Here is a 23110-nt window from a genome sequence, read left to right as displayed (position 1 = left end):
GGCGGCGGCGCGCCGGAGCGCGGGGACTGGGCGCGGGCCGTCCGGTGCCTGCCGGTGGCATCTTGGTCCTGGGCCAGGATCAGGACTCCCCGGGCGGCGGCTTCTCAGCTCGAGACGCCTTCAGCGGCAACCTCACCGACTTCCACCTGTGGGCCCGAGCGCTGAGCGCCGCGCAGCTGCTCCGGGCACGCGCCTGCGCGCCACCCCCGGGCGACCTGCTCTTCCGCTGGGACCCGCGGGCCCTGGACATCGCGCCCTCGCTGCTGCCCGTAGTGCGCCAGCGCCTTGTTTGTCCGGGTACGATGCGCACGCCGCCCCGCCCCCTGGCTCCTGACACCTTCCCTTCCGAAGGTTTGACCCAGTTCACTCTCGTGCCATGCCCGCCCACCCAGCTCTGCCCACGCCCTCCGTAGGCAGCCAGTGGCCGCCCCGCCAGGCACCCGCGCAGCCGTGGTAGCTTGGAAGCGGGTTGCTGCTGGACGCAGTGTGCTGGCGCCTCCCGACGCCACAGGGTGGGTCACGTGACCAGTGGGGAGCCGGGTGCGGCCTTGACCCCCTCCCCTGCCCTGCCAGTGCCCTCAGAAGAGTGCCCAACTTGGAACCCAGGTCCCGGCACCGAGGGCTCGGAGCTCTGCCTGCAGCCGCGGCGCTTCCTTTGCTGCTACGGGAAAGGTACGTGCGCCCTGGGCTCTGCTGAGGGGAAGCCATGGAGCTGAGGAGCCAGTGGTTGGCAGAGTCGGGGATTCGGCAGCTTGGAGCTTCAGGGCCCACACGGAATTTAGGCCACAGCACAGTGGGGCCACACAGATGTGGGCTGGACCCCAGCACAGCGACCTTGGGCAAGCGATTTTGCCGCCTGTGCCTCAGTTTCTCCATCTAGCACCAGCTGTGGGTGTGCTTTTCCTGCCCCGGGCATCACGTGCTGGGGCCGGGCTCGCTCAGCAGGCTGGCATCCGCCCTTCACAGAGACCTATCAGCAGCTGCAGGACGTCCAGCTGTGGCCCGGCCAGGACGTGATCAGCCAAGTCAATGCACTGGCCAATGACACTGTGGTGAGTCCCTCCCAGGAGAGACTGGTGGGTCTGGGGCCACTGTGGGTCACCTCAGTGTACCTCAGTTTCCTTCCTCCAGAGGGGACCCCTGCCTGATGCATCTGCAGAAACTGAGAGTGTTCATGCTCCCTGTCTGGGAGCCCTTGAGAGCTGGGAGCTTGTGGCGAGGTTGACCTGCACCCCCCAAGAAGACCCGTCAGAACCCAAGAGTGGCCCCGGGGGCTCCCTCGTGACAGCCGGCCAGGCAGTCAGTGGCTCCTCTACCCACAGCTCCTGCCAGACCCCTTCTCTGAAGCCCCTGGGCCGCTGTCCCTGGACAAAGCCTGCAGCTTCTTGGGTGTCCTGGAGAGAGTCCTGGCTCCGAAGCCGGTGCTGGGGCCAGCAGCATTGCTGGCTGTCCTGGGCTTCCTGAAGAGGGTGTCGGCCCTCGAGGCCAGGGAACCAGAGCCCTTGGCCAGGCCCTGGGAGCCGCTGGGCCGAGGCATCGTGTCTGTGACCAGCCTGGTCCTGGAGGAGCAGCTGGCTGACACGTGGCTGTCCATCAGCAAGGTGAGGTGGCGGCTGGCCCGGGCCTGGCTTGTTGAGTCACCGTGGGCGAGTCAGTGCCCATTTCTCTCTACTTCTCCGTGCCTTGGAAGAAAGAAGCTCTCTTTGGTCTAGTGTCTGGGTTGACTCTACCTGAACAACCACGTCTGTAGATAAGAGTGATTAAGAGCTGTGAATGAGCAAGGCCTTCCCATGTCCAAGAACCAGCCGCCCGCTGGAGAGGCTGTTGGTCCTCATCCGGGACGTGGGGCCATAGCCCTGGGAGGGAACAACAAGCCGTGCAAGGGGGCCACAAGCCCTGGGGCTGAAGGCTTAGACACTGGGTAGCCTTGGGACAGAATCAGGGCCCCCCGGGGGGGTGGCACTGCCTAGCAGGCTGGTCCTGTCACCAGGATACATAGCAGGTGTCCCATCAGAGGAGCTGTGCAGGCCACATCAATCAGGGATCTCATGCACAATAGCAAGTCAGGGAAGGCTGGACTCGGAATGTCCGTTTTCTGGCCAAGAGGAGGGAGATTCTCACGCAGGCCTTGGTGACGCAATGGAGAGGAGCTGGTGGCTTGACGTGTGTTGTCCCCTCCTTCCCCTGTTCTCCCCCCCATGTGGCTTTTTATTAATTCTTAATTCGGGCACCTGTTATAGGGTTAGCACCGAGTCAGAGTGGAGGAGAGGCGTTTGGCCAGCCCTCAGCATGTGCCGCAGATGGCAAGCGACAGGCCTTCACCTTCACTGGGGATGGGGCACTTGAGAGATGGGGACGGGGAACAAGGAATGCCGAGCCAGGCAGGGCTTCCCACGCCTGCCTGGAGACCCAGGACTTGATCCCAAGCCCCAGGGAGCCACGCAGGGTGTGGAGCAGCTTGGCCGCCTCATAGAGCATTAAGAACCTGCTGGGCCCAGGGCAGGGCTGCAGCAGCAGGTGCAGTGTCAGTGGCGCTGACAGGTCCCTTCCTCCCAGGTGGTTGGCGGACCTACGGCCCTGCTGGACACCATGCAGCGTCTGGCACCCCTGCTGAGCACCATGCTGAGCCCTGAGCAGCCCTGGATACACATCCAGTACCGCCACGTGGGTGAGTCTGCCACCCACAGCTGGGTCAGGCAGCTCTCAGCCTGGCCCAGGGGAGCTCTCTGTACTCCCACCAACACCCCATGCTGTTTCCTGCCTTCACCTTCCATCCAGAATGCCCTTTCTCCCTGGATCTCCTAGCTAGCAAACTCCTATTCATCCTTCAGAACCCTGCTTGAACATCAACTCCTATCTATCAAGCCATCTCTTGTTTGAGCCCTGTCCTGATAGTTTGTTCCTCCCCTCATCATCCCAGCATGTGAAGATGGCTCTTGTTGCATTTGTCATAATTATATACCAGGATTGGCTTGCTTGTGCTGACCCCCCTGGGTGCCATGGGCTGTTTCTGAGCCAACTCTCCCCAGGGCCAGGCTAAGCACATGCTGGGAAATGTTTAGAGATTGGGTAAGGAGGACAGCTGAGGTAACCTTCAAGCACAAATTCATATCCTCTGGCGGCCACTGCTTCTGGAAGCTCACTGGTACTCAGGTCCCAGCCTTGGGCCAGTGGCTGGGCCTCCTTGAGCAGGACTGGTGGCCTCAGGCCTGTGACTGCACAAGGGCAGGCTAACCCTGCACAGCTGCCAGCTGGGGCTTCTACACAGTGCTCTGTGGAGGGACAGGGTGCTCCGCCCGAGGCCCTGCCCCCACCCCGTTTCATCTCAGGCCTGCAGGTGCGGAGCCTGCACCTGAGGGAGGCCAGCACCTCGGGTTACACATTCACCATGCCCGGTGGGCACCCGGAGGGGCCCGGCCACATCCACATCCCCGCCGGGGAAGTGCGGCGGCTCCTTGGGGAAGGTGGGTGAGGGCCAGGGTATAAGCAGCTGCCCCATGGGAGTGTCACTTAGTTTTCTCCGCTGAACCCACAGTTTTCCTCAGCAGTGGGTGGGAGAGGAAGGCCCCACCCGAGGCTGAGCAGGGGTGGGAGTTGGGGCAAAGGACAAAGGGTTTGGAGCTGCGAGAGTGAGCTCTGAGCCTCAGTTTCCCTTGCTGTGAAGTGGAGCTCCCTCCCCTCAGAGCCAGCCGGGGTGCCTGCCCAGTCACCTGGTGGGGTCTCGCATCCCCCTTGCCCTCAGCCAGGCCTCTCCGGAGTCACCGCCATCCACAGCTGGTTCTCATCCGGCGTCTTCCAGCACACTGGGGGGGCGCCTGGCCTGGAACCCCAGTTCCCTGCCAGCCCGGAGGAGGCGAGCAGGGTGCAGAGGTGAGGACCCCCACGCACAGTAGGCTGCTCATGCCTGAGGACCTCCTGGTCAACCCCTCCTGTGCCGGGGGGAAAGAAGGCTGGTGGGACACGGCTTATCCCACCTAGGGTTCTGCTTATCCCACCTTGAGGGCCACCCGCAAGTCCCCAGGGCGGGGCAGGAGCCCGGGGCACTGAGGACCATGTTTCTTTGAACACAGAAGGCGCCATCGCCAGCACAGGGCCTGCACCCCTACCGCCGCCCTTGGGCACCCCTTTCTCCCCGCAGGCTCCTGAGCACCCGGGTGGGCTCAGCCGTGCTTTCCTCCGAGGTGCGGGATGCTGCCGGGCCAGTCAGCACCGCCGTGACCTTCCACCTGCAGCACCAGGCCCAGGTACTGAGTGGGCTTCTGAGTAACAGCGCCCCTCCCTGGGCACTTACCCCGGTGCACCCCACCCTGTCCCCAGTACTGTGTGTGTTTATTGCACAACCAAGGTCTAAATGTCAAGAAGGAAACCTTGCTCGTAGTGACCGTCTTTGTCCTCAAGGGAACAGAAAGGAAAGTGACATTTTGTGCACTTACTTTAGACCAGCACCATCGGTGGCCTTAACTAAGCCTTAAATAAGCAGCTGCGTTTACCTTTCCCACGGCCTGCTCCCTGTCACCTTTGGGAGACACAATGTTGTTGCCCCCAGCTTTAAGAGGCAGGAACAAGGATTTTGTCCAGGGCTGTGGAACCCATAAAATCAGATACCCACGGAAGCACAGGGAGATGGTGAGGCTTCCCTCCCTCCTACTTCTGGGCAGTGGAGACGACTTCCTGTCCATCTATGCCGGAGCCCTGGAGGATGACACGAGACAGCAGAAGTCAGATACCAAGTGAGATGGTTCTTTGTAAATGGACATGGAAAGATGGTGCAGACATGTCGAGTTCCTTAGAGGCAGCACCCAAAGCCCCCCCTTTCGGTATAGCGATGAAAAATACGTTTCCCACCTGCAGTAGGTTAAGTCTGTGCATGCAGAACCCCAGGGTACAGGGGCTCAAGCGCATGCATCTGTAATTAAATGGGCATTTTACAAGTCTTAACCAGTGTATATTCCCACGCACTACTCCGCAGTCGAGGCACAGGACATCTCTGCCTCCCTAAGGGCTCTTTGTACCTCTCCCTCGTGCGCGTCCATCTCAGGAAATCACTGCTCTGCTCTCTGACTGTAGATTATGCATGTCTTTCCTAGAGCTTATTATAAATAGAATCAGAGTAAATGTTTGAGGTGTGGCTTCTGTTGTGTGGATGACATTTTTTAGGATAATCCACAGTTTGTGCATTTTTGTGGTTCGTTCTTTTTCACTGCTGAGTAGTATTCCGTTGTGTGGATTACCATCATTTGTTATTCCATTTCCTTGGTGATGGAGATTTTCATTACTTTCAGTTTGGGCTATTACTAATATATTTGCTATGTGTACTCATATACAAGCCATGCTGTGGACATACAACTTTCTTCTATTGAGTAAATTCCTGGCATTAGACCTGCTGGGTTGTATTGTAAGTGCATTTTAACCCGTAAGAGATGGGGCAGTCGTTTTCCTTGGTGGTTGTCCCATGTGCGTTCTGCCAGACAGTACATGAGCGTTCCAGTTGCTCCATATCTTTGCAACATCTTGTCAGTCTTCTCAATATCATTCATTATGATAGTTACATGTTGATGTCTCATTGTGGCTTTAAGTTGCAATCCTGGAAGAACAATGATCTTGAGCATCTTTGTATCCACTTCTGGCACATGCATGTCTTCTTTTGTTAAATTTATGTTCAGATCTTTTCTCAATTATTTTTTGTTCCATTTTCAAGTTGTAAGAATTCTTTATGTAATTTGAATGCAAGCCCCTTTTCAGATACATGTTTTGTGAATAATTTCTCTTAGCCTGTGAGACCCTTTCAGTGAGGGTGGCTTTTTCACTTTCTTAACAGTGCCTTTGGAATATAAGTTTTAAATTGTGATGAAGTCCAATTTATTATTACTTTTTTCTTGCAGGGCTCATACTTTTCATATCCTAAGGAAGCTTTGGCCATCCCAAGGTCACACAGACATTCTCAAGGAAGTTTATCATTATAGCTTTTCTATTGAGTTATGATGTATTTCAAGTTAATTTCTGTTTGCTGTGTAAGGTAAGGATCAAAGTTCATTTCTTCCATGTAGACATCCAGTTCTTACACCAGTTGATGAAGAGCTTATTCTTTCCCCCTTGAATTACTGTGTCACATTTGCTGAAAAACAACTGCCCACAAATATATAGTGCCATCCCTGGTTATTTATTCTGTCCCATTGATCTCTGTCCTTACTCTAATTCCACACTACCCTGATTAATACACTCTTATAGTAAATTAAAATCAGTTAGTGTAAGCCCGCCAGCTTCTTTTTCAAATTTGCTTTGGCTAAGCTGGTCTTTTTTCCCTCCCATATACATTTTAGTATCATCTTGTCAGTATCAACCGAAAAACTCACCTGGATTTTGAACCCAGACATCAGTTTTGGGGAACTGGCATCTCAGTAATGACTCTCTCAGTCCACCATCAAGGTGCACACTTCTGTTTCTTAGGTTTTCTTAAACTTCTCTCAGCACAGTCATGTAGAGCCTTGAACAGATTTAGTTAAACGTGTCCCTCAGTATTCCATGGTTTGAGTTGTGACTGTGGATGGTATTGTTTTCGATCTGGAGTCGTTCACTGCTAGCGTGTAGTACCCTTGAATCTGGTCCTGTGGTGTTGTATCCTGCGGCCTTGCTGAATGGACCGGCCAATAGCCATTTGCTAGAATCCTTAGCTTATCTACATATGTTATCTACATACATGATCATGTCATATGCAGATGAAGAGTTTCATTTTCTCCTCTCCAGCCATGTTTTTCTTTTCTCTCCCCCTATCGCACCAGCCACAGTTGAGTTCCGTGTTAAATAGAGTGTTTATCCCGGCCATCTATCTTAGGGGGAACGCACTCTGTTTTTCTCCATTAATGTGGTGTTACCAGCATTAATGTGATGTAACATAGCCGCCCTTTATCAGATTACGTTCCCTTCTCTTCCTGCTCGGAGAATTTTTCTCCTGAATAGCTGTTGATTATTGCCAAATGTGTCTTCCATACTGACGTGGTACAGTGTTAATGCGGTAAATTGCATGGGTTGATTTTGCAGTGCATGGAATAGTTTTCCAGTGCTAACCCTACCTTGGACTCTTGGGAGCATGCCCAGGTGGGTAGGATGTATTATCCTTTCTAGCTATTCAATTTCTAGAATTCAATTTCTAGGATTCAATTTCTAGAATTTTGTTAATAATTTTTGTGCTTATGTTCATGAATAACCTGTTCTGGAGTTTTCTTGTAATCTCACCCTCTCATGTTGCTGCCAGATTAATGCTGGTCTCATAAAGTAAGCTGGAAAATGTTCTCTCCCCTGCTATAAATGTTCAGTAGGCTTCAATGAAGTCACCTAGGCCTAGCGTTTTCTTTGCAGGAAGACTCGAAGCTGTGGGTGTAGCTCTTTAATATGGGTTGTTTGGGTGATTTGTTTCTTCTTGAAATGCTTTTAAAAGCTGCGCCTGTCAAAGAATTTCTGGTTCATCTAGATGATCAAATTTCTAGCATAAAGCTGTTCCTGATGTTCTCTAATTATCTTTTTAACATCTACAGCATCTATAGTGATGTTTTCTTTTTCATTCTTGACTGGTCTAGATGGACGTTTGCCGATTTTGTTTATTTTCAGAGGGCTCACTTTTAATATATTTTTATTTTTAATGGACACATAATCATCGGCATACTTATGGGGCACAGTGTCGTCTTGTGCAATGCATCCTGTGTGCAGTGGTCGGATTGGAGTAGGTGACGTATCCGTCACCTCCGTCATGTATCATCTGAACATTGAAAATCCTCTCTACTAACTACTTTCAAATAGAACTGTTGTCAATCATAGTTGCCTACTGTGCTACAGACCAGGGCCCCCCAGCCCCAGCTAGTCCTGGTCTGTGGCCTGTCAGGAATCCGGCTTCACAACAAAGGTGAGAGGCAGGCACATGAGCAAAGCGTCACCTGTTTATTTACAGCCACTCCCACCGCGGGAACCACTGCCTGAGCTCCTGTTACCCAGAGACAGGCACCGTGAACATTTCGGTGCATTTTCCTCCCGCCTCTCTCTGGGCACGGGATACTATAAGTAGCTCTTTCTTTAATGATAAAAAGCATGCATTTGGAACTAGCCCGCTGAAGTCAGTTTAGCAGATCCTTCATTCTGTTGGCCACATTTGGGTGCCCTGGTCAGGAGCAGCTAAATCCGCACCTCCTGCCATCTGCCAGGCCTGCTCAGTTGTTGGCCTGGGCCTCATCCACGCCACAGAGCTGCTCCTCAGCCCGTGTGATCACAGCATGTTGGCCTTGATGTCCACGATGAACGCGAGTGGGCTGCTGTCTGTGGGCTTCCTCCAGGGGCTGCCCCTCCGAGGACGTGGGCTGCTTCCAGGACCACAGTGTCCTGGCCTCCTGAAGGTGGCTGGCATGAGCATCTTCTGCTTTGAGGCTCTGGGTGCCTCTCAATACTGTCTTCTTGGCCTTCACAGCCTTTGCTTTGGCTCTGTGGGGGACAGGAACTTCTGTCTCCACCTTTGGCACCATCTTGGTTAAAAACTACCACTACCAGCATCTTTCCTTTCACGGAACAAAGCCCCTGCGCTTCCCACAGAGCCACGTGAACATGGGTCTTTGTCCCTGCCCCCGTTGGTGTTTTCTACACTGACTGTGTCGTGGGTGTCCTTTTGTGGCCTGGCACTAGCCACTCTGTCCACACGGGAGTGACCTGAAGAGAACCTGACCTTCAGAACCCTGCCTGGCTTTGTCTGTGCCGATTCTCCCCCTCTGTCCTGTGACAGTCCTGCTTCTAATCCATTCTTAGTCTGGCCTCTGCTTCCTAGCTTGGAGCCCCGGGCACAAAAGTTTGGAGTGTACAGCTACATGTACATTGCAGTTTACCTCTCCGAAAGGGCCACCAGGAGTACCGTAACCACCCATTTTAAGAATGTAAGGGTGGTTTTATTTTGAGTCCTGGCACCTATCATAGTACCTGAGACCCAGGGTTGTTTTTTTTTTTTAAACAGTACTAGGGATGGAACTCAGGACCTTGGCACTGAGCTATATCCCCAGCCCTTTATATTTTGAGAAAGGGTCTCACTAGATTGCTAACTTACCCAGGCTGAGCTTGAACTTGCAATCCTCCTGTCTCAGCCTCCCAGAATACTGGAATCACCAGCATGTACCGCCATATCCAGCAAGGAAAAATATGAATGAATGAATGGGTGAATGAATGAATGAAAGAAAGAAAATATGGGAGAATACTTTAGTCAGCCTGAGAAAGGATGCATTCCCTGGAGACATCGTCACAGGTGGAAGAAGGAACATGGAGCTGACCAAGCGAGGGCTCAGGCTCGGCTCCATGCTGTGTGAGCTGCACCAGGCCAACACCCGCTCTGTGCCTCAGTTTCCTCACCTGAAGTTACTCGAACTTACGCCTTTCTCCTAGGTTGCTATGGTGATCAGTTCCAGGAAAGGGCCTGAAAGTGACTGGCAAAACACCAAGAAGTGACACTGCCGTTGCCCTCCCCAGGCAGGACAAATGGCCCAAGTCCCAGGCTCAGGCTGCATCTACTCCCCAGCCTGGGGCTCGAACCACAGACTACCTGGTATCTCCTCGCTGCTAACGGCAGCATATAAAATCACCGTTGTCCTTGTTTAATTACAAAAGAACTGGTGCACTTACTATATGGCATCCAGATGCAGAACTGTTAGGCTAGCTGTGTTTGCTCGAAGACTGTGTGTGTGTGTGTGTGTGTTTAAATCTCAACCATGTATTGTGGTACACAGTTCTCTTTACTGAACAGTGTTACATGGTAATCTCTGGATATCAGTAGACAGAGACCCCAAGTTGATTTGACCAGAGGCAGGGCATCCCCAGGAGGGAAGGGTGAGAGCAGTGTTTTGTTTTGTTCTGTTTTGTTTTGTATAGTTTAGGTTGGTTTGTTTTTTTGAGACAAGTAGCCTTGTGTTCTTGTGGCCTTGAACACACAGCAGTCCTCCTGCTTCAGCCTCCCGAGTGCTGGGATTACAGACATGTGCCACCACGCCTGGCTGTGTGGTAGTTCAACTGCTCCCAGCCCAGGGCCATTTCCTTGGTCCCAGTTCTTCCGTCCTGCACACGATGCTAGAATGAACATGCACCCAGCTTGCCTTCTATTTCACTCCTACCTGAGTTTTTCTCAGGCCCCTCTTTCCCCTGGGTCCCTCCCCACACACTGCCCTGTGCCCTGCACACTCACGCCCCTGCCCTGGCCCTGTATCCCGCCCTAGGCCTTCCCCAAGAAGCTGGTGGAGCCTGTCTGTGCTTTCTGGAACTTCAGTACCAGGTGGGTGTCCATTTCTATGTTACTGAAATAAGGCAGCTTTTTAAAAAAGACATAGAGCCGGACGTGGTGGTGCACGCCTGTCATCCCAGCACTCAGGAGGCTGAGGCAAGAGGATCGTTGCGAGTTCCAGGCCAGCCTGGGCTACAAAATGAGTTCAAGGCCAGCCTGAACTGCATAGTGAGACCCTGTCTCACAAAGACAAAAAAATAGGGCTGGGGATATAGCTCAATGGCATAAGCACCTGCCTGGCAAGCGCAAGGTCATGAGTTCGATCCCCAGTACTGCAAAAAAAAAAAAAAAAGACAAAAAAATAAAAAATAAAAGACATAAACTCTGTTTACACATGAGGCAGAATACTTGTGTGTGACCTCCAGACACAGCCGTGCAGGGGTGATTCCAGGGCCCATCCAGCTACAGGACAAACTGGGCAGGAGACTGTCTTACCAGGAGGTAGTGAGCTCCCTGCCCCAGGAGGTATGTAAGGGAAGCAGCAGTCACTATGTGAGGGGCCTCATGCATGAAATGGGGCTTGATTTTGAGCCTATCTGAGGCAGGGCCTGGCACACTGAAGGTGTCCAGGAGTTGGCCCAGCTCCCTGTCCTGGTCTTTAGCTGAGAGAGGAGACACCAGTCACAGTTGCTTTGTCACCAGCATCAGCAAGAATGGTGGTCACCAGTGTCAGCTGGTCCTCGCCATCCCTGAGAAGGCAAAGTGCATTTGACAGATGGGAAACTGAGGCTCACGGCAAGGCAGTGCCTGGCCAAGGTCACACAGCTGGTGAGAGATGGGGCAGCAGTGAGGAGAAGCTGTCCCTGCCTGCCACTGCCACGGCTCTGTGGCCACCCCACTCAGAGCCTTTTTCCTCCCTACCCCAAGCCCAGAGACGGGGGGATCCTGGGCCACCACCGGCTGCTCCGTGCTCACCCTGTACCAGGACTCGACTGCCTGCTTCTGCAACCACAGCACCAGCTTCGCCGTCCTGCTGCAGGTCTACGACGTCCAGGTAAGCAGGGCTCTCATCCGGGTCTGCAGGGATGAGCAGCGGCGAAGCAAAAGGCCCAGGGAGGCACCTCAAGCAGGGCTGGTCTGCACAAGGGCAGGGAGGTGGGACAGGACACAGGGGGCTGGTCGCACAAGTCCCCACACCGGAGAGGCAGACAAGGGCAGGTCAGGGGCCGAGGCCTCAGCCCCTGAGAGGGCACAGTGGGTAGCGGGTTTGGGGCGGCAGAGAGCCCGGGGCCTGGAGTCAGGTGTTCTGCAGGGGTCTTGGTTGTACCCGAAGCCGTGGCCCAGGTGAGGCAGGAAGTAAGAGGACACTCGGTCACAAGAGCCCCCGAGGGGGCATCAGTGCCCACAGACAGGGGAGCAAATGCTAAGGGAGACCGGGTCTGGAGCTTGAGAGGAGTGCTAAGGGGTCAAGTTAGATGAGGCCAGAACCGCTGGAAGGCTGAGGTTACCTGGCTCTGGGGTATATTATTCGCTGTGTTCTTCCTGTGAGGACAGCATGGATGTTTACGTGTGATAATGACCCATCCAAGCCCCGCTTTTAATGGTGACCCCCTGCTGCCCCTGTGGGCGGTCACTGTCGGGGGATCCCCTCCCTGTGGCCTATAGGTGACCCCAGTCCTGCTCGCTCAGCGGAGACGGGGCCGGTTGGGGCTAGCTCAGGGACAGCCGGCGGGAGAGGTGCACATGCCCACTTATTAAGCCCCTACTGTGTGCAGGCCTGGGCCCCGCCAGCTGGCGCCCTTATGTCCCTGCTTTCCCACGCAGCAGGGGAGGGGTCCGGTCTAGGTCAGGGGTGACAGGTCCTCTCTGTCCCTCCCTGCAGAGAGGCCCCGAGGAGGAGTCGCTGCTGAGGACGCTGTCATTCGTGGGCTGCGGCGTGTCCTTCTGCGCCCTCGCCACCACCTTCTTGCTCTTCCAGGTGGCCGGGTGAGGACAGCGCCCAGCGCCCTGGCCGGGTGCTGCGCCTTCTGGGCCTCCACAGTCCCTCAGGCCACTGTCCGTCCGTCCTTGGGCCCAGTGACCGTGCAAGGAGCCTCCCCTTGGGCCACGCTGGCCCCGTGCTGCCAGCTGGTCTTCCTCCCTTCCTCATCACTGGGACGTGATACCTGACACCCACAGTGCAAGGGTTGATCTGGGCTCGTGGTTCTAGGGGATTCCACCCACAGCCGCTCTAAGGCAGGGCGGTCTGCTGGGGGAAAGCAGAGACTCCAGGAAGCAGAGCAGGGAGGAGCCTGGGAGGGAGATGAACCCCTGCAGACCACGCCCCAGCCACGCCCCAGGGCCGAGTGGCCCGCCCCGCCTCCTGACTGCAGGTCCGCCGTGAACCCATCCGTCCTGTAACCAGCGCGGCTCTGCGATGCAGTCACCTCCCAAAGGCCCCCCAACACCTGAGCCTTCCAGGGGGACGGGCCACGGGTGCTGTCCTCGTTTACTGACTCCTGTGCCGTCCAGGGTCCCCAAGTCGGAGCGGACCACAGTCCACAAGAACCTCACCTTCTCCCTGGCCTCTGCCGAGGGCTTGCTCATGGCCAGCGAGTGGGCAAAGGCCAACCAGGTGGGCGGAGGGGTGCAGGTGCGGCCCGGGAGCTCAGGGGGGCCAGGAAAGCACCCAGGCGGCTCCTGTTTGTCCCCTTGTCCCTGCCATCTTCGCGGGGAGAGGGGGGCCAAGGCCCAAAAGGAAAGGCCCCAGAGGGTGGAGCCCGGAGATCTCCCCCGCATCCCTGTTGGGGTAGTGATGCAGGCACAGGCGTGGGGCCACGCACGGGGCTGTGCCCGGAGCGACCTCAGTGGGGCCCCCCGCCCGCCCGCAGGTAGCGTGTGTGGCCATCACCGCTGCTATGCACTTCCTCTTCTTGGTTGCATTTTCCTGGATGCTGGTGGAGGGGCTGCTGCTCTGGAGCAAGGTGGTGGCCGTGAGCATGCGCCCGGGCCCTGGGATGCGCCTGTACTACGCTGCAGGCTGGGGTGAGGCCTCTGCTGTCCCCATGCTTCAGCTTGCGTGGCTCCATGGCCGCCTACAAGATCGGGCCCACGCGACCCGGCTCCCTGGTGTCCCCGGGCTGGGTCCTGGAGAGAAAAGTGATGACATAGCCGGGTGTGGTGGCGCACAGCTGTCCTGCCAGCACCCCAGGAGGCTGAGGCAGAGGGACGGCAAGTTCCATCCCTTGCCAGGCAACTCACGGAGTCCCTGTCTCAAAACAAAAAAATGTTAAAATAGGGCTGAGGGTGTAGCTCAGCGCAGTGTCCCTGGGTTCAATTCCCCAGCACCACGGGAGAGGGAGTGTCGCAGCCTGAGGCCACCCCTTCTCTCCCTAGGAGCGCCTGCGGTCATCGTGACTGTCACCCTGGCCACAAGCCCTGGTGACTACGTGGCCGCAGGGCACTGCTGGCTCGATGTGCACACAGATGCCATCTGGGCCTTCGCGGGGCCTGTGCTCTTCGTGTTGGCAGTGAGTCGGGAGGGGGCCCAGGGAGAGATGTGTCAGGGACCGGGGTCCTTTCGCCCACTGACCTCAGCTCTGCAGGCCAATACCTGCATCCTGGTCCGAGTGGTGATGGTCACCGTGTCCAGTGCCCGCCGCCGCACACGCGTGCGGAGCCCGCAGCCCAGCCTGCAGCAGCAGCTCGGTGTCCAGATGTGGTGAGGCTGGGACGGAGGAGGGCGGGGCAGGTGAAGAGGCGCCTGGGGCCATCTGGCGCCCATGTGGATGTGAGCAGGGGGGGCGATCCTAGGGATGTGGCTGAGCTCAAAAAATGCAAAAGGGCTGGAGAATTGGTGCTGGTCTCTTGGCACCTCTGGGTGTCTGGGAAGGAGAAGCAGTGGTAGAAGAGGTGGGAACCAGAGTCCTGCCAGAGGGGCGTGGGGGGTGCTGTGTGTGATCCCAGGTGTACAGCTCAGCCCCCCCCCCCCGCCTCCCATGCGCTGCTCCCCCAGCCCTGCCCATCCTCCACAGGGCCACGGCGAAGCCAGTGCTGGTCCTGCTGCCCGTCCTGGGCCTTACCTGGCTGGTTGGCATCCTGGTGCACCTTAGCCCAGCCTGGGCCTACGCTGCTGTCGGCCTCAATTCCCTCCAGGTACCTCCGGGGCCTGGCCGGTGGGCTCACAGTCACTGCGGGGCCGGCCAGCCTGGGCTGCACCATGGGCAGGGACAGTGGTGGGGAGAAGGGTCAGGGGAGCGCCTGGGACCATGGACACGAGGCACCACTCTTGGTGGACCCAGACAGGGACAGGTGGTGACAGCCCTGGGAACTGATGCTGGGAGAGAGGGGAGCTCCGGCCAGGTCCCCTGCCCCTGCTTCTCTGCTGGGCTCCCTGTACCTCTCCTGTCCCCCGTCACCCCCCACCAGCACTCCTCACCCTGGGTCCCTCTCTGGGGAGATGGGGCTGAGGCAATGACAGCTGCGCTCAATGCCTAGGTGCTTGCTCAGGGCGGCTCCATTTCTGTCTCCCTGCCTGCTTCGTCAGCGAGGAGACCGAGGCCTCCTGTACTCACTTGCCCAAGGGGTCACGGCGGGAAGGAGCGGCACTGGACCCCAAATATAGAGCCCCCTCCCGGTCCCATGTCCTCTGCACCTCGCAGGTTCCCCTTCCAGCTCTGGGCCTGGCATCTTGTGACCCTGGCTGGCTTCCTCCGCCCAGTCACAGGGTCCTGGCACCTCAGTGCCCTGGTGATCTCCAGCTCTTTGCCGGGTGCCCCCAGCAGGAAGTCACGGTGTGGGTCTTGGGGCTCCCTGCCCTCCTGTAACCCCAGGGGACAGAGATGTGGCGTAGGGGCCGAGGCTCCTCACCGCCCGCCCCTCCCCTTGGCTTTCTCAGTGTGGCTTCTTTGTCCCCCCTCTGGGCGTTGCCTGGCTCCTCCGCTCTCTCCTCCCCTGCTGACCTCTGTGCCTGTGGCCCCAGGCAGGGGCTCTCGCTGCTCTCCCAGGCCTGGCCTGTCCTGTCCACTCTCCAAACTGGACAGATCTGCCCTGGGGACAGTGACCAAGGGGTGTGTGTGTGGTACAGTCGAGGCTGGAGCCCAGGGACGGTCAGGACAGGGGACAGAGGAGCCGCTCAGGGAGGCAGAATGGGAACACCCTGGAGGGCTAACACCTGAAGGCTGCGCAGGAAGAGAGAAAGGAATGTTTCAAGGCTGAATATGGTGCCAGACACATGTAATCCCAGCAAGGCTGAGGCAGGAAGATCCCAAGTTTGAAGCCAGCCTAGGCAACTTGGCAATTTAATGAGACCTGGCCACAAGATAAAATTTTAAAGGCCTGGGAGGTAGCTCAGTGCAAAGGCCCTGGGTTCAATTCCCAGGATAGGAAAAAAAAGTTTGAAAGCATGGAACCTTGGGGGAAACATGAGGAGGAGGTGAGAAATGAGGTGTGTGGGCACTAGACAGTGCAAGACCCTCAGAGCTGTCACAAGGTTGGACACTGTCACAGGGCTGCTTGGGAGCCATGGAGGGTGCTAGGCAGGTGCTGGTGTAGTCGGGTGGCAGTTTGGAAAGATGCCTCTGCTCTGGTGTGGGGATGAGAGGATCCCGGAGGGAGGGCAGAGCCTGGCTCTGGGGGTTGTGAGTCGCCAGAAGTTGTCTTGGGGGCCACAGGGTGAAGGCATCTATCTCAGTTGGTGCTGGCAACTGGACCGCGTGGGCTGTAGCTGGCTTCCAGCCCTGGGGCGTCCATGTGCCCCAGGGTCTCCCAGGCCTAGCCTCAGGGCACGAGCAGCTCCCCTTTCTGTCCTAGGCGCCAAATCCCACCCGTGGGGCCGCGCTGCGGCGTGAGACCCATTCCGTGCCCCCTACCCTAGACCGCGGCCGCTGTCCACCACACGGGGGGAAGGAACACCCCGCCTGCTGCGCAGCTGCTAGGAGGGTCCGGGAGACCCCAATGCCTCAGCCCTGAGCCGGTCTGTGCAGCACTTCTCATCCCGAAAGGGGCAGTCAGCCTGTCCCCCTTTCCGGATGACAAGGCCTCGGACCATCGGAGGGTGTCCACTCCGCTCCTGCAGGGTGGCCGGGCTGCAAGGATGGGCAGCGTGCGGAGGTCGGAGCCGCCCCCTGGCGGCAGGGCTCGGCTGCGTCGCTGCTTTGTCCTGCCACCACTGGGGGGCGCTGCGACCCTAGGCAAGGCGGGGCGGGGTGCGGGGGTCGGGCAGTGAAGCCGGCTCTGTCCCCAGGGGCCGTACATCTTCCTGGTCTACGCCGCCTGCAATGGGGAGGTGAGTCGAGGTCGCGGGCGGCGGGGCCTGGGCCCAGGGCAGCAGGGTCTCCCGCCCGACCTCGGCGCCTCCCGCAGGTGCGAAGAGCACTGCAGAGGGTGGCGGAGAAGAAGGCGGCGCTCGCGGTGCCCCGCGGGGAACCCGAAGCCCACGCCCACGGCCGTGCCTTCCAGACGCGCAACCAGGACGGCCCCGCAGCCTGGGGTCCCCCACGAAGACACGTGGCTCTCAGAGGTCTGGGCTTATCCTGCCATACTCCGTCTCCCTGTGCTCACACACAGCCCAGGGGACAATGACACACCCTGTCAACTTGTTTGAAAGACAAGGAAACTGCAACCTGGAGGAATGGGCTTAGAAAAGATTTGTTGAGCCAGGCGTGGTGAGTGCCTGTAACCCCAGCAATCAGGAGGCTGAGGCAGGAGGATCTCTGCGCATTTGAGGCCAGCCCGGACTATGTAGTGAGTTGAAGGCCGTCCTAAACTACATCTCCAGGCCCTGTCTAAAAAAAAAAGAAAGAAAGAAAGCTTGTGCCCAACCCAACCACCACCACCTAGAGAAAGCAGGGACTTTGGCGCCCAGGCAGGGGTAGGGCTTGTGGGGTGAGCTCCCCAGGGTCTCCGGCAGGGGGGCTCTTGGAGAGCTGTGAGTGCTTGGGGGTAAATAACCCCCAGGCAGTCCAGGCCCCAGCCCTTCATGCCATGAAGCTGGGCCCGTTGTCGCTGATCAGGGGTGAGGGGCAGAGAGAGGGCTTCCCCTGTCTCACAGCGCCGTGTTCTTCCCCTGCCAGGGACCCCCGGCCCCAGGATCCCCGAAGCCTTCTCCTCCATCGCAGACCCGGAGAGGCCGGTGAGGCTGGGGCGCGGGCGGTGCGCGCTGCCCCTGGGGACCGGGGCCTCAGTTGCCGGAGCTGCTGTGCGCGCTGCAGGCACAACTGAATGCCAAGGTCACCGGGTGGAGGGAGGCGCCATCTCCAAGGCAGCCAAGGGCCCCGGGGCCGGGGAGCCGAGTGGGGGCCCACGCTGTGCCCTCTGTCCTCAGGCTGTGGAGCTGACGGCGTTCAAGGCCTCAGGTACTGTGCCCCTTCCGCTGGGCCCTCACCCCTCACCCTGCCCAGTGCCAGTTTCTGAGAAGCACCCACACTGACCTGCCTCAGCCTAAGGGACCCTCAGCCGGGTCTGAAAGTCAGGCCCTGCTCGGGGAGAGGACCAAGTGGAGGACCCTGGCCTGGCCTGAGGGAGTCAGGGCGACCCTGCTGCCTGCCAGCCTGTTCAGCCCGAGTCTCACCCTCCCCACCCTGGGGACTGAACCCCGGGCCCACACTGAGCTACATCCCCAGCCCGTTTTTTATGCTTTATTTAGAGACAGGGTCTCCTTAAGTTGCCGTTGTCCAGGCTGGGCTTGAACTTGTGAGCCTCCTGCCTCAGCCTCCCAGAGAACTGGGATGACAGGCGTGCGCCACCACACCCCGTTTGAGTTCCCACAAATTTAGACCCGCACTGAAGCCTCACGCGCTGGCATGTCCAGCGGGGACCCAGAGGCCTGGCTAAGGAACTCCCAGGGCCAGGCGTGTCGAGCCCCGGGCATCTGCCTACTCTCCTCCAGTGACCTGGGGAGCGTGCTGCCCTGGCTCAGAGCAGAAGCCAGGGCCACCTTCACGGATGGGGAAACTGAGCCCGGCCCCAGACCCCGTGAGTGTAGGCACGGGCGGACCTGGGCTGGGCGCCCCCTGCAGGCCGACCGGGGGCGCGCAGGGCCGGGCGGGGGATCCGAGGAGCACCCCCGCCCCACCCCCACCGCACGGGCGGGCGCGGCGTCTTCGGGAACAAGAGCCGCACGGCGCCTCTGCGCTCAAGTGACAGCGCCTTTGTCTCTGCTGAATGGGTGCGTTGCTAGGGCCGCTCGTAGCAACCGGCGCTTCCACCTCGGCCCCACCCTCCCGACCCCCGGCCCTGGCCGGCTTCGCCCGCTCCGGCTTCCAGCGCCCCACCCGTGGGTGGGCGGAAGGGAGCGGAGCGGGGCTGCCCGTCGCGGGTCCCTCGCGGTGCCACCGCGCCCTCCCGAGAGCCCCGGCGGCCCGGCGGCTTGCAGGGGGCCTTCGCCGGAGCAAATGCGTGACCCAAGCCAGGCCCCGCAGCGAGCTCGCCCCAGCCTGTGCCCCGGCTGGGGTTGGGGCGCTCCCGGCAGCCACTCCAAGGGCGGCTCCCCCCCGCCAGGTTTCTAGCTCAGCTGGCCTGGGGACCTCATCCCCGAACCCCGGCCTGGACGCGAGGTGCAGCTGGCCATGCCGAGCGAGGCCGGGACGCAGCCGGGACGCAGCCGGGACAGCTCACTCCCCGCCCCGCCCTCCCGTCCCAGGCGTGTCCGCGCCTGCCCCTGCCCCGCCCTGCCCCGCCGCGCCCGCTAATAAACTGAGGTTGAGGCTCCGCTGGCCTGTCTGGAGTGCCCCTGGCCGGGGAGGGCGGGGGAGAAGCGGCTGCTTTGGCTTGGGCACTCTGCCTCGTCCCCACGGTGGGTCCCGGGATCGGTGTCCCCAGGCCTTAGGCTGGGGGCGCGGGACTGCCCCACCGCCCTGCACAGGAGAGGGCAGCGCCGCCGCTCGGGCCTGGGGTCGCCTGGCCACGCAGCACAGGGCCAGCAGAGGGGCCAGGCCCGGCCACCACCAAGCGCTGTGGGGCCACGGCGGCACTTTCCGAGCCTCGGCCCCCTCTTGGGCACAGTGAGCAGAGGCTCGGGATTTCTTAGGGCCCAGCACGGGACTTCGGGACGGGGCAGGGCGGGGCGGGTTCTTAGGGCCCAGCACGGGACTTCGGGACGGGGCAGGGCGGGGCGGGGCCGGCCCGAGGCGCCCAGGGCCTGGAAGTCCCGCAGGGCGGAGGGCGGAGGCTGCAGCGGCGCGAGAGGCCGAGCGGGCTGCGTGGGACGCACCGAGACCGTGGGCCCGCGCGGCGGCGTCTAGGGGAGACCGAACCAGCACACAAGCCCGGGAGTCTGGCGCCTCGTTCCGGGCACCCAGGAGCATCGCCGGGGACGCGTGCGGGGTGCCCGGCCTGCAGACCATGCTAAGGCCTTGACGGTGCCAGGCTGGGATGGAGGAGGGAGGTCAGGCCGGTGACCTCCGGGGTCACCGAGCGGGTGGAGCCTGAGGGTCTGAGGAAGAAGAATGGAGCTGGGAGGGCACTGGGTGCCCCTCGAAAGCCTGCATGTTCCGGTGCTCTCGCTCCTCCCCTCTTTTGGAGGGCTGCTGTCTTGCCACCAGTTATAAGGGCTGCTGAGGGGACGGAGACCCCCCCTTTCTGCTCTATACCCTTCCCCTGAACACATGCCCTCTTCACTGTCCAGCAGAACACTGCCCGCTGATCTCCTTCCATCTCTGGCCTCATACTATTTTTTCTGCCTGGACTAGCCCAACCTCTCTCCAACTGGTGAACTCCTAGGCATCCTTCAAAACCCAATTTGGACAGTGCCTTAGCTATAAAACCTTCCCGTCCTTTCTCTTGTCCCCCAGGAATAGAAATGACTACATCCTCATTTTATCTGGATCAGTTCCACGATACATTGCACTGGATTATAATCCTAGCAAGACTCCCCTTTTGTAAGATTAGACAGTGCCCTGGGGCAGGTACTAGGGTCCCACTTTGGTTCTGCAGTTGTCAAGGCGAGGGGCAGCTTTTCCCTCCATAGTAGTTGCTGCCACCCCGCCCCAGGGGAGGTGCCTTTTCTCGTGGCGGGGAAGTCCTGAGAGGACCGGGAGTGACCCAGCAGCTGGTTAAGGTGGGTCAGAACAATGGAGCTGTGCACAGTGGGTGGCTGTATCTCTTTCTAGCTGTGTGGACAGGCCACTCACTCCTCGGTGCCTCAGTTTCCTCATCTGTCATCAGGGCTGCCACCTCTAGAAGTAGCTTTGAAGAACAGGTGGGACAGCAGGACCAGGCAGCGGGGCATCACCTGGATGCCTGGGACACAGCAAGCACCCTCAGCGTCACCCCACTCACTGCTGCCACCTCCCACACCTGGGGGAGGCAAGTCAGCCAGGGTGGTGACTGGGGGCTGAGAGGGGACCCAGCTGGAGCTCTGTCCCCCAGGTCACTGCTTAAGGTCCCTTGGCAGATGCCTCCGCCTCCTGGGTCAGAATCCATGGCTCCAGGGACACTGTAGGGACAGTGAGAGGGGAGGGGATGCAGTAGGTGCTCATTAAACAATCGCTTCTTTCTACCCTAGGAGGTCCAGCCTCCACAGTGCCTGGTGTCCCTTCACCTTGGCACCTACAACCCATCCTGCCTCCCCAGAGTTTGTTTGTTTGTCTTTTTGAGATAGGGTCTAGATACGCAGTTCAGGCTGGCCTCAAACTCGCAACAATTCTCCTGCCTCAGCCTCCTCAGTGCCGGGATTATAGGCGCCCACCGCCATGCCCAGCTTCTCCCCAGAGTTTGGAACCAAAGGTTCTCCGCTTGTTACCACCATCCCAGTCGAGCTTCGCCCCACCCCGGCCCCCCGATCCACAGAGGAGCTTCTGCTTTGTCCCCAGAGTGCTCATCGGCAAAGGGAGCTGGAAACAAATTGCAAAATTTATTTGAGGGCTTCGGGGCCTGGCGAGATTCGTAAGGGCACTTCTTGTTCCGGGGCTGCGGGTCTCTGGCCTTGGCAGGGGCATGCATCTTGAGGGGCTGAGGCGGGGCTGAGTCAGGGCCGCGGAAAGCAGGGGCAGGGACGCCCCGCTGTCTCCAACCTGGCAGGCTCAGCACGCGCGGCAAAGGCGACACAAAAGCAGGGTGGACAGCAGAGAAGGCCAGAGAGCTGAGGCGGCTACCAGGGCTGCAGCCGGGGCCTCCTGGACAGGGCCGTGAGGGAGGGCTTGTCTGCGCTGGCCCCGACCCGGGGGCCTGTTTGCCTTCCCTGTTTGGCCGTTCTTCGCCCTCAGGACTCTGAGCCCCACAGGCCCCTGCGATTCACCTCGTGGTGTGGAGGACAAGCACAGGTCTTCTCCGGACTGCAGCAGGGGGCTCAGCAAAATGGCCCCGCCCCCACCCCCCCCTCACCCCAGGGTACTGGGGACCAGTGTCGGGGAAGAAGTCTGGGCCTGCACTTGGTGCTAACCCGCAGGACCCCCTTCCTCAGTCCTCCAATCCATCCCCGCCCTCCAGCACGCACACCTCCTCCAAGAGTGTCTAGGAGACCGGGAAACAACCAGGCAAAAAACCCTCTTGACTACACCCTTGCAGATTAGTCCCCGCCGTGGCCAGTGTGGGCGGGTGGGATGTGGACGGTACCAAAGCCCTTCCTGGGGTGGGGGCAGACGGCAGGGAGAGAAGGCTGATGGCGGCAGCGTCCTGGACCACAGCCTCCCCTGCAGAAGTGAGACGGGTTGAGGGCCAGGGGGAGGTCTTTGGGCCCTCACCAGTGTCCAGCTGTCCTCTAGGGCCAACGGCCCCTGCCCAACTTAGCAAACCCACTTCTCGCTAGAGTAGAAAACACAGGGCTTCCCTCCCCTCCACGAGGATCTGCAGACCCCTCTCCTTCCCCGACTGATGCCCACTCCACTTCCCCTGCTCCTGATTCCAGGACAGGGGAAGGGAGGACATCAAGGCCTCCCAGGGAGTCCCACACCTCCTCCCGACCTGCCCTGTGCTTCAGCCTCCAGGACGGAAGCCGGGAGCAGGGAAGGAGGGGATGGTTGGCAGCCGAATCTCTAGGGCACTCTGGGTGGCAAGCGAGTGCCAGTGGCAGGTGAGGGCCACCCCCTAAGCCAGGCCCTGCCCATCCCACGGACAGCTCCTAGCTCGGGCTGGGGCCGCCCCTCCGGCGGCTCAGGTCTGCTTGGCCTGCAGCATCTCGATGAGCAGGTTGTTGCAGGGCATCTCGTTGCCCAGGTGCTTGTGGTACAGGTACTCCTTGGCCTGCATGCTCAGGGCCCGCACCTCCACCAGGCACAGCAGCAGCTGCTGGAACTTGTCCCCGCAGTGCGGGTAGTGGCACAGCGTGTAGTCCAGCAGGGCTGCGTTCGCCTTCTCCTGGGCGTCCTTCACCAGGCTGTGGTTGTTCAGGAACTTCACATCTGCGGAGGGAGGCGCTCTGTCACCCTCCGGTCCCCGCCCCAAGACCCCGTCCCCCTCAGGTTGGACCCACACTGACACTGGCACGGCCAGCACCCCCTCCCCGGAAACCACCAAGGCCGAGGACACCACCATAACAGGTCCCTCGCCACCATACTGCCACCACTGTCACCTCATCTGAGACACTGCCACCATCACTTTCCACCCACATGGCTGCTGCCACTGTCGCCAGCCAAACCACTGTTACTGCCACCAGCGTCATTTGCACCGTCGCTGCATGATGGTGACAACGGACACCGACCATCACCAGGGACCCGCGCCAACCCCGCCGTGGCGCCTCAGGGCAGGTGATTTGAGCCACTCGGTTTCTCATCTGAGGAATGGGGTGACGGGGACACGCAGGAGGACAGGGTGTGACATGTTGGACAGGAGCAGTTATCACACTGCTTCTCTCTCACCGCAGCTGTGGGCCTGGCCGTAACACTGGCTGTCACTGCCAAAGCCACCCTGGTCATCACCACCATGCCTGTCCCCACGGTCACCCCATCGCCACCACCA

General features: G+C 59.3%; 2 protein-coding genes across 3 annotated transcripts in view; one reads left to right on the top strand and one right to left on the bottom strand.

Moving 5' to 3' along the window:
• The window catches only part of Adgrd2 (adhesion G protein-coupled receptor D2), a gene marked incomplete in the record, with an annotated part of 21920 nt that extends 3031 nt beyond the window's left edge, over positions 1-18889 (top strand). Inside the window, 21 exon segments of the mRNA XM_013513083.1 lie at positions 41-297; positions 574-672; positions 967-1052; positions 1323-1601; positions 2557-2668; positions 3330-3464; positions 3747-3870; positions 4139-4244; positions 10233-10288; positions 11165-11291; positions 12120-12223; positions 12749-12851; positions 13108-13261; positions 13613-13746; positions 13822-13937; positions 14251-14371; positions 16461-16502; positions 16580-16736; positions 17290-17348; positions 17541-17571; positions 18716-18889. Of these exon segments, the coding sequence (XP_013368537.1) occupies positions 41-297; positions 574-672; positions 967-1052; positions 1323-1601; positions 2557-2668; positions 3330-3464; positions 3747-3870; positions 4139-4244; positions 10233-10288; positions 11165-11291; positions 12120-12223; positions 12749-12851; positions 13108-13261; positions 13613-13746; positions 13822-13937; positions 14251-14371; positions 16461-16502; positions 16580-16736; positions 17290-17348; positions 17541-17571; positions 18716-18723 (2410 nt within the window).
• Positions 18890-21054: 2165 nt separating this feature from the next.
• The window catches only part of Nr5a1 (nuclear receptor subfamily 5, group A, member 1), a 22120-nt gene continuing 20064 nt past the window's right edge, over positions 21055-23110 (bottom strand). For both annotated transcript variants that reach the window (XM_005382492.2, XM_005382493.2), the window contains exon 7: positions 21055-22554. In XM_005382492.2, coding sequence (XP_005382549.1) covers positions 22307-22554 — 248 coding nt within the window. In that variant the 3' untranslated portion in view covers positions 21055-22306. The remainder of the gene's footprint in view (positions 22555-23110) is intronic.

Source organism: Chinchilla lanigera, unplaced genomic scaffold (assembly GCF_000276665.1).
Source record: "Chinchilla lanigera isolate Chin_1 unplaced genomic scaffold, ChiLan1.0 scaffold00018, whole genome shotgun sequence".
Lineage (NCBI taxonomy): Eukaryota > Metazoa > Chordata > Mammalia > Rodentia > Chinchillidae > Chinchilla > Chinchilla lanigera.
Note: the sequence above shows the minus strand (reverse complement) of the source record. Positions and strands in the feature narration are given on the sequence as shown.